The 14184-nt window shown below is 34.3% G+C and overlaps 1 protein-coding gene across 2 annotated transcripts in view; it reads left to right on the forward strand.

Moving 5' to 3' along the window:
- WDR33 (WD repeat domain 33) overlaps nucleotides 1-14184 on the forward strand; it is a 102084-nt gene that overhangs the window by 41420 nt on the left and 46480 nt on the right. For both annotated transcript variants that reach the window (XM_012649949.1, XM_012649950.1), the window contains exons 4-6: nucleotides 2099-2194; nucleotides 2383-2534; nucleotides 4231-4328. In XM_012649949.1, coding sequence (XP_012505403.1) covers nucleotides 2099-2194; nucleotides 2383-2534; nucleotides 4231-4328 — 346 coding nt within the window. The remainder of the gene's footprint in view (nucleotides 1-2098; nucleotides 2195-2382; nucleotides 2535-4230; nucleotides 4329-14184) is intronic.

Genomic DNA, 14184 nt, shown 5'->3' on the forward strand with positions numbered 1-14184 from the left:
AAAAAAAAAAAAAAAAAGGCAGCATTCCAAAGTGAATGAAAAGTTCTCAGGTGTGTCACTAGGAAGGAAAATACCTGAGGAGAACTGAAGAACTGTGTTGTTCCATAATTGTCAGCTCCATGAAGGTACATAGTAGGCATTTCATATATTTTCACTGAGATTTTAAAAATAAAAATTTTTAATAAATAGAACATTCACATGTTTAAAAAATTTGAGGGAATTTATGATAAAATCTTCGCATCTCTGTTTCCTAGGTATCCAGTTAATATTCCCATAGATGATAGTGTAATCATTTTCTTTGTGTTTTTATTATTTCATTTCCTGAGGATGCAGTTGTTGGTTAATAGTATCCAGAGGTGTAGGATGGTTTAATGGTCAAAAGTTGAGCTAATAACAATTGAAAAAAAATGGAACAGAGTAAAGGCAATCATGGTAATAAACATTAGTGGCACATTAGCAAAATAAACAGATCTTCTGATATTAGAAGGTTGTGATAGACAGAAGGGAGAACTGAGAAGGGCTGGGAGAAAGAGATGCCAGCCTGAGGTCCTTACAAATCGTTGTATTTAGTCTTAGGCCTCCTATTTACCCCAGAGGCTTTAAGCAGTAGAAACATCAGTAAAGAAACACTGTCGTGTGAGTAGAGCCAACCAATGTGTAGTATAATTTTCCTGATCAGGGACTTTGGAAAGGGATGTAATGCGCAGCTAATTTAATATCCTCTTAGCATAACACAGAAAACCTTTTTGAAATGAACAAAATCTGAACATCCGATATTTTATTAGGTGGGTAAATTTTCTCATTTGGGGATCAAGCTGTAAGGTCTTAGGGAAAATTTGCACATAGTGGAGGCATAGACCAAATGAAAGGGTACTAAATAAACTGTGGGTTCTTTGTCGTCAGTTTGGTTGCTTTCGTTATTAACTGGGTTGGGATCCCTAGTAAATAACAGAAACTGGGAGGGTAGGAGGCTTTTATTTGTGGCAGTGAAAATCATGACCTATGGGTAAGCAATGAAAAGCCAAATTGTCACATATATTTATGTAATTTACCAATAGTCTTCATTTTATATACCTCATCCTGCTGTTCCTATAAGCACACTTGTATTTTTCAACTTTGTCAGAGTTTTTATTTTGGACAGTAGGATTATTATATTAGCATTTTGTGTGTTCGCATCTTCTAAGGAAAATGAGTTGGGTGTTCCATCATAGAAACTTGAAAATAAAAAATAAGCAAAAATATGTTGTGTTTTGTATTGACCACATGATGGCATAAATTTCTTCAATATGCAAATTGTGACATTAAAATATTGACGTAAAAATTATTTTAAATGCAAAAAAGGGTTTTAAGTGCAAAATAAAATTATCAGTGTAGTGATTCCCCAAAAATACTGTATCTATTATGTATCAATAAAATTAAAATTTTAAAAATCGATGTAATGTTAATTAGTCATGACTGTGTTGTATTATGTTTTTTTGAAAGTAGATCAATATAAAACTTGTCACTCCTTGGTACTTTGGAGGAGAGCTTACAATGATTTTTAAAGTACATTTAGTTGCAGGAAAGTTTGATAGCCTCAATGTCCTTAAATTGGTATTTATTGTTATCTTGGTTTGTTTTGTTTTGTTTTTGTTTTTTTATAAAACACTGGCAACTTTTCTGTCTGAGTTGTCTACTAGTAGTTGTAAGACACCAATTCTTTCATTGAGTCTTTGAGTTTTTCTGGCTACTGACTACCTTATTTATGGTAGTCTACCATGTAGCCTAGGAAAATGAGGTCTTCGCATGTTTTATTTTGACATGCTTTATAGAGTGCATAGGAGTGTGTACTTATAATGTACTTATTTTTAATTTAGCTAATGAGCCAAAGTGATAGAGCTTTCTCTGCACACAGGAAAAGAACTTAATGATAAGTTATTTTCTGACAAATACTTGCTTATAAAGCTAAGCTGCACTTAAGTGAAAGTCAGTACTTAATCTTATCTATTAATCTCAGTTATTAGTTATTTTTATAAATAAAGACTTTCTCAATGTTTTCAAAATTAGTGAAATGGGAATATTTGTGCCCTTGTATAACCTGTCTTTGTTCCTCCCCCAGTGGACTCCAGAAGGAAGACGGTTGGTAACTGGAGCTTCTAGTGGAGAGTTCACCTTGTGGAATGGACTCACTTTCAATTTTGAAACAATATTACAGGTAACAGTAATCATCAGATGGTAGCGTCATCCTGTCGTAGTGTAAAGAACTTGAGATATAGTCACTTCATTGGCATTGTTAAACTTATAATTGGACAGACCATTACTGTGAGTTAATAATTACTCCTGTAAGCCTTCCATCTTGTATTTTTTGAAGCAGTATCTTACAAATGTTTTCTGTTTTCACAGGCTCACGACAGCCCAGTGAGGGCCATGACTTGGTCACATAATGACATGTGGATGTTGACAGCAGACCACGGAGGATATGTGAAATATTGGCAGTCGAACATGAACAACGTCAAGATGTTCCAGGCACATAAGGAGGCGATTAGAGAGGCCAGGTTTATACACAATATACCATTTTCTGTAGTCCCTATTGTCATGGTTAAATTATTCTCTAAGTGTATTCTGGGTGCAGAGATGCATGGGCTCTGTCAGATTCTGGGAAACTTTCTGCACCCTATAAACACAATATTTTCCTTTGTTTTCACACATTCACCATTTCGCTGGCACCTTTCTGAAGTAGTGTTGTCCTGGTATCATCAGCCTTTGCAATATGTTAGAGATGTATTGTCTGCCGCATTTTGCACTGGTTTTCTCTTTTTACTTATGGCTAATAATGTGTATACGTTATTCTTTTTTATTATCTACTGTGTAAGATAAGAATATTTCATTCCAAATAAAGAATTCAGTCTTTAATTATATAACTGAATAAAATCTAAAGCCTACAGAGAACATCTTCAGAATTCACACAAAATACAAGAAAAAAAGGCTTAAGTGAAGACCTGGTTTGCTTGGTTATGCCATGACTTCAAAAGGAAAGTATAGAACTAAAAACCCTCACAGATAACTCTCTGGATGTGGCAAACATTTACGGATTAATGAATGGGTTCTTCAAGCTTTGCAGCTGTAAGCAGACCATTGTCAAGAAGACTCTAGGACTTTTCTTCTGATTCACTGTTGATAACATCAGTTATGCAAATGTAATAAGTGGAGTTTAAAATATTTTCAGTGAGTTGTACATTTTTACATATCAATCAGATATGTATAGTAAACTGGAAAAAAAGTTTCAAACACAAGCCTGAAGAATTGCTGCAGCCTCAGAATAAAGCTAAGCAGCATTCTTTAAGGTTGTACCACCCATGTATGGGAGGAGGTTGACATCGTTATAGAAACATCCACTGTAGTCATTGGTTTCTGCTTTCAAAATCTTAACAGAAAATGTTGGATAAACATGCTTCTACCTCATAGACTTTGCCTTAGTGTCATACCCATACACTGAGTTTTCACTGTTGGTCCTTTCTTAGTCACAGGATTCAAAAGTTCAAGGGAGTTCTTAGAGTTAGTTGAGAAACTTGAAAATCTTTCAGTACCGAGAAGATAAACTGGCTCCCTCTTTTGCAGCTGATTCCTTGGCTTTAAACATAAGTCTGAATGTCCCTGTTTTAAAGTTTTCTTCAAAAGGTGCAACATTCATGGAGTAGCTCGCCCTAGAAGATGTGAACGTTTTACACAGACCTTTGCATAAATGAGAAACATTGTATGTAGGGCTGTTCAGCAACCAGGTTTTTAATAGCTTTCCCACAATTTTTCAGCTTATCATTTCATGAAGTATCTGAGGCAGAAGCTGATGCTAAATTTTTTGAGCAGTATTTCTGTGTGATTTAAAAGACGGCAGGAATATTGCAAAAATAGAATGCATTTAGTTTCAACACTTAAATCAACTTATATGTGATTTGTTGATATGACAGAAACTACTACTGACAGGAGGAGCATGGGTAGCATTAGTACTGATAATACACTCGTAAAAGTCTCTGAATATTGATGATTGAAAACTAAGAAGCAACTACTCAGTTGAAGTCTTCTTTTGAGATGCGTGTGTTAGCTGACAACATTCTCTTTAAGGGCTTCTTCACTGGATACTTCCCTCTCCTATTTATAATGCAGCACAGTATTTTTATTTTTCCCTGTCTGAGAAGCACAGATAATCTGTTAAATGCTGACTTCTTTCCCCTGCTGTGTGTCTTCATGTAACAGTTTCTCACCCACGGATAATAAATTTGCTACATGCTCTGATGACGGCACTGTTAGAATCTGGGACTTTCTTCGTTGCCATGAGGAAAGAATTCTCCGAGGTACGTGTACTAACAGTACTGATTGGAATATTTAAATAGGGAAGGCATTTGTGGTTAAATCATCACAATACCGCAGTACCGGCTTACATCTCCATTAATTTTTTCACATATACACACCATCTCAGGCTCTTCGAAGAAACTCAGACTCTCTCTAGTTTACAATCATTTTGTAGATTTTTACGACTAATATTATCTTTGAATTTTTTTCAGCTGTAAGTTGAATACAAGAGCTCTCCCTCCCCCATTACTTGCTTATTTGTGTGCATCTTTTAGGACTGTGTTCCTTTTCCTATCTTATATCCAGAATACCTTTTCCCAACATTTTGACACTATAATTTTATTTAAATAGCTCATGTTCTCCGGGCAGTCCTTACAATATGAATTAACGGACATAGAGGTCTCAAAACTACACTACTCAGCGTTGCTATTTCTGAAAGCAGCTATTAATAGTTTATCAGTATACCACATTTGTACTACATGGCCTCCTCACCTACTAAGTTTGGGAGGGATTGCTTGTTTACTTTTACTGATTTCATAATTATAAATAAACCTCTGTGAATTGCTTCATTCTACAAAATCCGTATTTTCACTTGGATTATTTTAGTTATTGGACCAGATTATTAGACTTTATAAAGTGGAGCTGTTGAAATATTAACAGTACATCAATGCTGTTTATGCGAATTCAGTGCTGTCAGAGTTAAGGAATTAACCATGTGGTATACATATATGCAATACAAATAGCACAACAAAACCATTTATACTTCTAACTAAACCCCATTAGTTTCTTATTATTTACTGGGAAGGTAGTATTCTCAAGGGCTTCATTTGAACCTGTTGACTATACTGTTTATAACCATCAGCACATTCTACGCCATACCCTTGATTCCAGCGTGCCACACAAGCATCATCTTCCTCTGGCACATACACGCAGGGTGAAAAAATGGGTGCCATAGATACTGGATGGGAGGAAATTATTATTCACAGATTTCCCCTTATGTTCAAGAGTCAGCAGAGTTAATTCTCTTGGTTGAATTGTAAGTTTCTTAACAGCTTTTCAGAGCTTTATTTGCAGCATATAATATTGATATTATCTAGACAAGAAAGACTCTTGAGATAGTTTAACCCATATTTCAAGCCAGTGTATTTGATCACGTTTGCATAAACACTGCTGACATTGTACATTTATTTTGTTTGGGTTCATCCATAATAAATCACTGTAGCTAGCATAAGGATAAGGGTTCCTGTCATCTTGAGGGAGTGTCCTCACTATGAAAGTCATAATATTTTACAATTTCAGAATGAAGTGGAGTCTTTAAAATCATCTAGTCTGAGTTATTTTATGAATAAGCACCATGATCCAGAGGCTTGAGTGACATGTTCAAGGTAAAATAGGTTCAGGGCCAGGACAAGAACCTTATTACTTGAATGCCAGCCTCATGCCACACTGATGTTGTATCTTTCCTCACTATTAGTAGATGTCTTAAGCTGTTAAACAGAAATAAGCTAAAAAATATTTTCTAGGTTTTGAAAATCCTTAGAAACATAGAGGAAACAAAATAATTTTTATTTAGTAAAAGTAATTCCAAGGTATCAAAATTATTAATTTTACAGTGGACTATATACTACCTAAAGTCTGATATAAAACCACTCAGCAGCTTGGATTTAAAAAAGAACAAAATCTGCTGTGTGATAACATTTTTCAATCCCATGCTCCAATGAAGCATTATTTAGTTTTGGTAATGAAACTGTTGCTAAATAGTGCTTAAGAAGTTTTCCTCTGAAATTTAGAGAGTATGGGAGATATTATCTAGCAGTTCAGTGTTTTTAGATTTTATTTCAGGTGAATTTAGGTAAAGTTAAGTGGATGTAGAATCATTACCTTTTCTTCTTGTAGCTTAAAAAAAAATACACCAGTGTCATGTCTATATTAATTAAATGACAGTTGAGTTTCATTTTTTTATATGAGGGCTGTAGTTTAGGTTTTATGGAAATTGAATTCAAACATGCACAAAAGCACAAGGAGCCTCCATGTACTTTTAGGATTTACGTTCTAGTTTATTTATGTCTTTTGATTCTTTTTAAAAATGTTCTACTTTCTTTATAGTCAAAATTTTTTCTTAGTACCCCAATGAGTATATGAGACAAATATGAATATATTAAACTCAGTTAATTATTCCACCCAGGCAGTAGTTCTGGTAGCAAGTCTGATAGAGTAGAATTATTAGATTCCAATTGTCCATTTTCTGTCATTCCTCACTTTTCTAAATTTTATGTGTCTTGGAGATTTCCCATTCTCTACTTGGTGGGTCAGGGGAATGATGGATCTTCAGTTGTATCAAGGGATGATGTGAAATTCTTTGAATGAAATTTGTAGTGAACTTAATTTAGCTCTACTCGGAGAGAGAAAATTGGATCACAGAGTCAACAAATAGGGATAGGATGTTCCAACCTCTCAAATGTGAGATGCCCTGTATTCAGGATGATGTGTTATATAGCTCACATAGACGGTGGCTATCAGGCACATAAGCATACTCCTTTGCGTTGTTAGTGTTGTGCATCAGGCCATCACTTTGGGGGGACTTTAAGTACTAAGAAAATCCAAGAATATTCTAATTAAGGGGAATTTGTGATTATATTCCAGCTCTTTATCACATACTTACCTTTTCTACAACATTGCTAAAAAACAGTCTTGTACTCACAAACATTTTCAGTGATACAGTATTCACTACTTCATGTAATTACCTTTTCCAATTTTAGACAGTCTAATTTTCAGAAAGTTCTTCCCTTATATCAGAAATCTGCTGCCTTATAACTTGTGTTGCCTTCTGGAATACCAAAAATTAAGTGTATGCTCTCTTCTACATGGCAACTCATTAAGTATTCTAAGACAACAGTCATGTCTTCTCAATATAGTCTTTCAGCTTTAAGCCTACAGAGTCCCTGTCTATAACAGAAGCCATGATACTGTACTTTTGAGTGCAGAATTTACAGTTGCTTTTTAGTGTCGTTTTTGAGATTGTTCTTACGCTTCTTGGAGAAGGAGAAAGTTACATAAGAGAAAAGTAATCAGTATTTTCTAAGGTTTTTAATGAGCATAGTTCTATTGTGAGATTTGCTTCTCAAAAGGCTCTGTTGATTGGTTCATAGGTTAAAAAACAGACATTTATGAAATTGATTATACTGCAGCATCGAGAAACACTATGTACTTGTCCAGTCATTACAGAAGCATGTGTAAGTTGCCATAGTTTGTATGCATTTATTCATTTTTTTCTAATATGAATTATGGCACTCAGTTTATGTACTGGTATTAAAAGACCATTATTGATTGACTGATTGATTGATTGAGACAGGATCTTGCTGTCTCCCAGGCTAGAGTGCATTGGCATCATTATAGCTGACTGCAACCTCAAACTCCTGGGCTCCAGTGATCCTCCTACCTAAGCCTCCCAAGTGGCTGGGGCTATAGGTGCGCGTCACCACGCCTGGCTAATTTTTCTATTTTTTGTAGAGATAGGGTCTTGCGTAGGCTGATCTTGACCTCCTGGCCTCAAGCAATCCTCCTGCCTCAGCCTCCCAAATTGCTAGGATTTCAGGCATGAGCCACTGCACCTGGCCTAAAGTAACATTTTAAACACCAGGAGTATCTCAGACTAAGTGAGCCTATAGGTTACTTAGCGTTTTACTTCAAGTGAAATAGTGCCATTAAAATCTATTTAATAAATAATGAGCATATCTTATATGCAAGTTACCTAGGAGAGTTTTTAAAAAGGAATGACCCCTATCCTCATGCTTCTTTAAGTAGGAAAGGCAAGATATTTTCACAAACTTTAAAGACTTTTGATAATGTTGAAGAAGAGTCATGTGAGTATTAGGAGTAGAGCATAGAGGTGGAAGCAGATCACTTACTACTGTCAGGTTGAAAATTCAGAATGAGCAAGAACACCGAAATAAATTTTAGTGAGAGCCATAATACTCTTAAAAAAGAATCCAGTTCACAGGTTTCAGCGTGCTTAATTTTGTTTTACAGTCTTGATGTTAACAATAATAATAGCTGACACATTATATTTAGTATGTATCAGCATATGCTAAGTATTTCATTTAATCTTCTCAATAACTCTATGAGAAAAAGTACTGATTGTTCCCTGTTTTATAAATGAGGTAAACCAAGGCACCGAAAGTTAAATAAACCTCTCAAAGGTCGTATATATCTCATGTCTTATAAGAGGTGGGGCTAGGATTTGAACCCAGGTTGTTTGGCTCCAGAGTTTACGCTGTATTAAACTGCATTTTTTTGTTTTAAGGAAAAATGTTGGTACATATTTAACAATATCTTCCTAAACGGTAATGACAGAATTGTGAAGTAAAGATTTTGGTAGGGAGAAGAGAGTAGAGGGAGTTAATTTAGGTACTGAAGTTCATTTTAACATTCTTTAAAACTTCCCATGTAGGTTATAGGTTTTGAATGTATGATAATATTTAACAACAAAAATTTTAAACCACAATGAACAGTTCAGATTGGAGTATAAGGTATATAATAGGTTATATAAATAGAACATGGATGTAAGGAATTATACTAAGATTTAATTTAGGAAGTAAGATCAGTTTTTAGTTTTCTCATATAGCACTTAACGAGATTAAATAGAACCCGTGAGTACTCACCATACAGCTTAAGAAGAAAAATATTATTAATACTATTGATCAGTGTCTGTATGCCTCCTCCTGATTAGGTTCAACTATGGTTTTTACTCAGTAAGGTAACGCCTCCCCTCCACAAAGATCTTGTGGTTCAGCAGTGTGTTTTTGAACTGTGTGAAGACATGTTTATAGTGTCTGAGTGTTCAAGAAAAACTGATGCTTTTTTACTGGAAATAATTGTATGTATTAAAGTAACATTGGTAAACCATGTGTTTTATGATAGTGAACATAATTTATTTCTACAAGGTTTTAACAAAATATTCCCCCAAATTTTGTCTAAGACAAAAACCAAAAATACCTGGGTTCCTTTAACATAGCCCCACAGCAGAATAACTCCTTTCAGACATAGCATGTTTAAATACTAAAAGTACTTCACATCTCATTTAATCATCCAAACAACCACGTGGACCCATATAGCCGCCTGTTTTCTCTGTCTGTAGTTTCTTATTTTGAGGAATTTATTTAAGGCTCTTTTCTCTCTGCTATCCTGAAAAGACTGGCTTATATAAACTCTTGGTAGGTTCTCTTACATAAATAATAATCTGGGAAAAAGACTTACTATTTCACTTCTAAGGCACATGATTTAAAGAAATTAGTAGAGTCCTGAAATATTCATTTTATATGGTGTGTTCCTATTTTTACAGGAACTGTTTTAAATTTTCATACTGGGTTTTGTTCTTTTCATCGCTATACTTATTTAAAATATTGTACATAATATGGCAAAAACTTGTTGAAAATAAATCTGGCTTTCTTGGGCTGGTGGAGCTGTACACTGCTGCTATTATATTCAATGTTTTCATTAAGAGTCAAGAGCCATTTTCAGACACTCCTGAATGTGAAGATTCCAATTTTTTAGTTCTTGGTTATAGTGAGCTATCATCATGCACCTGTACTCCAGCCTGGGTGACAGGGTGAGAGACCTTGTCTCTTTTAAAAAAAAATTCCAATTTTTTAACAGCAATAAATCCCTATGACTAATAATTTAGGCAGTCGATTTTCAGAAAAAGCCTTTATATCTCTGCATTTCTGTAGTTGTCTGCTTCAGTTTATTTTGAGTGAGACTTAGATTTTTGTTTGCTGGTGAATTAGTTACCTACCCTGTTTTATTACAGAGCTTCCCAGCTGATCAAATCTTTGATAGTTTTTAAAGTCAAAATTCTGAGCTTTGGAAAGGTTGATAAAATTAGATAAATATGTAATATGCTTTGGCTTTTTAATTTATAGTGGGTAAATCATTTAATAAAGTGTATGATTTAAGTATGGTATCATAAAATAATAATTTTCGTCAATGAAGTAATTAAAGTACCAAAACAAATACTGGTTTTTTCCATAGTCATTTTTTTCCTTTACTCATTTTTATGATATACCAGAAAGCCATATCTCAGCAATTTCTAAGAAGCACCTACAGTGCTATGATCTCTTTAGTTACAAAGAGACCAGAATAAGAATTTCTATTTAAGGGAAGAAATGGTATTTTCTAGGTCATTTATTCTTTTTTAAAGATTGCTTCAGAAAATAGCCTTAATTTCTCCAAGTGCACATTAAATCTCTCAAAACCAATCTGCCAATGCCTCTTTCTGTTTTTTTCCCCTGAATGTATATTTTAATATTTACGATAGTTCTTTGAGAGGACAGAGTTAATATTGAGTATAAATAGCCTCTTTAGTATGGCTTTCTCCCTTTGCCTGTTAACGATTGTGGCGTCCTCTCAGTTTCCAGGTTTGTTTCCTCAAAAATGGAAATTGTAAGTATTCTACCACAGTGAAACAATTAGAAAATACTGAGGGAAGTTGATATGAACGCAAAATCAAGGAGTATAAAGATGGGTCCTAGAAACTCCTTATCAGGGAGCTCAATATTTTATCCCCAAAAGAAATTTTTTGTATATTATTAAAAGTAATTTGTGATGCTATCAGTTATCAAAGGTTAAATTAGTAGTTCTTAGTCCTATCAGGCCTAGTGACTGATTTTTCTAAGAAATAATTTGTAATCTGTACTCTTCTGAAATGAACTTCCTTGATGACTGCCACACACACAACTTTTTAAAAAAGGCACCAACACAAATACATACAAATGTATGCACGCACAGGCTCTAACCAGAAAAAAATAAAAGCCTCTTTCGAGAATGCTCAGTAAGGGACATTACAGCTTCTATAGAGAATAAGTAGTTTGGAATTAAGTCATGCTAAAACAACCCTATTTTTATGGGATTGCTAGAGGGGTCAAGGACATAGTAGCCAGACCATAGGCAATCTTCTGAACTAATCTATGGGTCATGGCAGAAGAAAATGGCTTTATGCTGCATGATTGAAAGGTCATTCCCAAAGTAAGTTTTCAGTTGATGTTACCTGTGAGGCAAGCATGCAGAGAGTGCTAGAAAATTCATGTCTTGGCCCCATCCTGTGTAACATTTTTAATTAATTTAAATGGCTTTCTTTGTGAATTTACAGATGATCAAAACTATAAGTAGTGGTTCTCTAAATTTCAGGATTTAAGAAGATATGGTGATCTATTCATTAAGATAAATATCTTAATATTTATCTTAATAGAAATTTAAATGTAAAATTTAAAATAGAGATAAATGTAAAGTCCTGTACTTAAGTTTCTAGCCTCAATTCCAGAGTTTATTAGACTGGTTTATTAGAGTTCATATAAAAACAATCCTGGGTTTTAGATGATTGGCGTGAACTCTTGAGGTGTCATGCCCTTCCCCATTTAATAAAAATAGATGTTCAGAATGATGGAGCTTCATTTTTAAGGGGAGTTGATTAGAATGGAGAAGGGTCTGTAAATCATGAGAAGCAGTAAATGGATGTTAGTATTCAGGTTGGTTAAAAGGAACTTTGAAGAGGGTTATAGTCATTTTCAAATATTTAAAGAATTTTGTATGGAAATAAAATTGGATTTATTTTGTATAGGTCTGGAATGTAGGGGGTGGGGAGGATATAGGACATCGTATTTGGATTTAATTATAGAAATTTCTTTCTATAGAAAGATAAGAGAATAGGGCTATTGTGTGAGCTGTTGGGCTTCCCTTTGCTGAAATTTTGCCACATTTAGCTTACCGCCTGCTAGGGAGATTATCAAAGGCATTTCCTTTTCATATGGATGGTTGGATTTGATAATATTTAACCTGAATTATGTTGTCTGTTAACCATAGTTTTGTATTTTAGGGCAGACTCCAGTCTAAAAAATCTGAAAGTCAAGCATGTAGAAACATTCATTACAGAGGGTTAAGTGGATAGGATATATTCCAAAAGGAGATGTGGCCAACTTCTGTTGATCATTGGATGTTATTTACCCTATTGTTTGAAGTAGTGACTGGAGCCTCAAAATCCACCTAATCTTTTAAAAATATTTTAAAATACATATTTATGCTTTTTAATTGTATATACAGATATATACAATAAAGTACACAGATCTTAAATGTATAATATAATGTATTTTTACATATTTATATACCTATCTAATCAACCTCTAGATAAGTTAAAGACTATTTTCGGCAGTCCAAAGATTCCTTCATGCCCAGTTCCTACCATAGTATTTTATTAGGTAGTTTAGGCTTTGAAAAATATTTTTCATTAAATTATTTTTCCTTTTTCTCTCCTGTTAATGAAATTTATTTTATGGTTTCTATTATTTCACCTTCCATTATGTAGAGTTGTCTTAATTATCTTTCACTGATTTGCTTCTATATTCTTTTGAAAATACTCTGATGTTTTATTACTTGTTCTGAGTAGCTTCATCTGCTAGTTTCCTGCTACTAAAAGCAGCTCAATGAAAGTTAGTGTATCAAGAGACAGTACTGCATGTAATTACAATCACAGGCTCTAGAACCTGGATGTGAGTCAATGGTTTTAGCCCGTGTGACACTGGGCAAGTTACAATATACTGTGTCTGAATCCCCATCTATAAAATGGGGATTAATAAGTAGTACTGACCTTCATGAATTATTTTGAGAATTAAATGCATTAATTCATGAGAAGCACTTAACTAGTGCCTGCCTTCACATAAAGAGTGTTCAGTCAATGTTAGCTGCTATTATGTCATTTCCAAAGCTAATTTCAGAGCCTTCTTCCATAACTCTGGCCTATTTAAGAATAAAAATGGTTATTTCGGAAGTGTATTTTGTTTTTCTTAAATGTTTTTCAGTTATTACGGTGGTACAGGTTTTTATTCACAAGTAGTTTATAAATGTGACCACTTGTTTAAACAGTGTTGTCATGATTTTCTAGTGTTTTTAGATGTAAAAAATTCAACAGATAATGAAGTGAGAATTGGCCTTTGTAAGGTCTTATAGAAGCATTTAAAAATTTATCTTAATTGTTAGATGCATAAAATATTTAATGATTACCCACTGTGGCCAATATGCTGTGCTCAGTTCTTTTACTGATAAAAATTTAGAAGATATGGCCTCTTCCTTTCAGTGCCGTGTCCAACACTTCCTAGTTATCCCATTTCTTCAGACAGCTTCTTGAATTGATGACGTACCACACAGGACTTGCTGTATACATTGGCAGTGAACAGTCTTCACAGCTCATTACATTGCAGTAGGCTGTGGTCATTGATGTCCAGACTGTTTCATGAGGACGGCATTTAGTTTTCCTGGCATAGGGGGAGAATAGGTTTTTTCTTGCCGACAAATCTTAATCACAGGAATTATTAATTCCTAACTTCATTTAGTGATAAGAAAGTTAGATGAGCTCTGGTAAAGTGGCATTTTTTAATTTAATTTTTTAAAATTTATTTTATTTTTTTTTGCCATTTTGGGTGGGTAAGATGATCAGCAGTAAGGAGTCTGGGGGAACATGTACTATTTGTATTTTTTGTTGCAGTAGACAAGATTTAAACACAGGAATCTAATGCCATCTGTTCAGGCCATCCTGATCATTGTTTGCCTCCACCCCATCAAACTTGTCAGTTTGACAGACCAGCTGGAGTATAACCGGTCTGTCCCCAGAGTCTTTTGTGTAATTTGTTGCAGGGTCGGAGCCAAATCCTTACCTAGGATGTAGCAGATGTGGGCTAAGTGATTCTAAGAGCAAACAGATAGGTACTAAAGGTGACATCAGGAATTAAAGAGCATCTTCAGTTTAGTGATTTCTGAACTAAAATCCTGCTCCTTTCTTTAAGTCATATAGTACAGTACCCAGTTTTTTTT

This window comes from Propithecus coquereli, unplaced genomic scaffold (genome assembly GCF_000956105.1).
Source record: "Propithecus coquereli isolate 6110/MARCELLA unplaced genomic scaffold, Pcoq_1.0 Scaffold307, whole genome shotgun sequence".
NCBI lineage: Eukaryota > Metazoa > Chordata > Mammalia > Primates > Indriidae > Propithecus > Propithecus coquereli.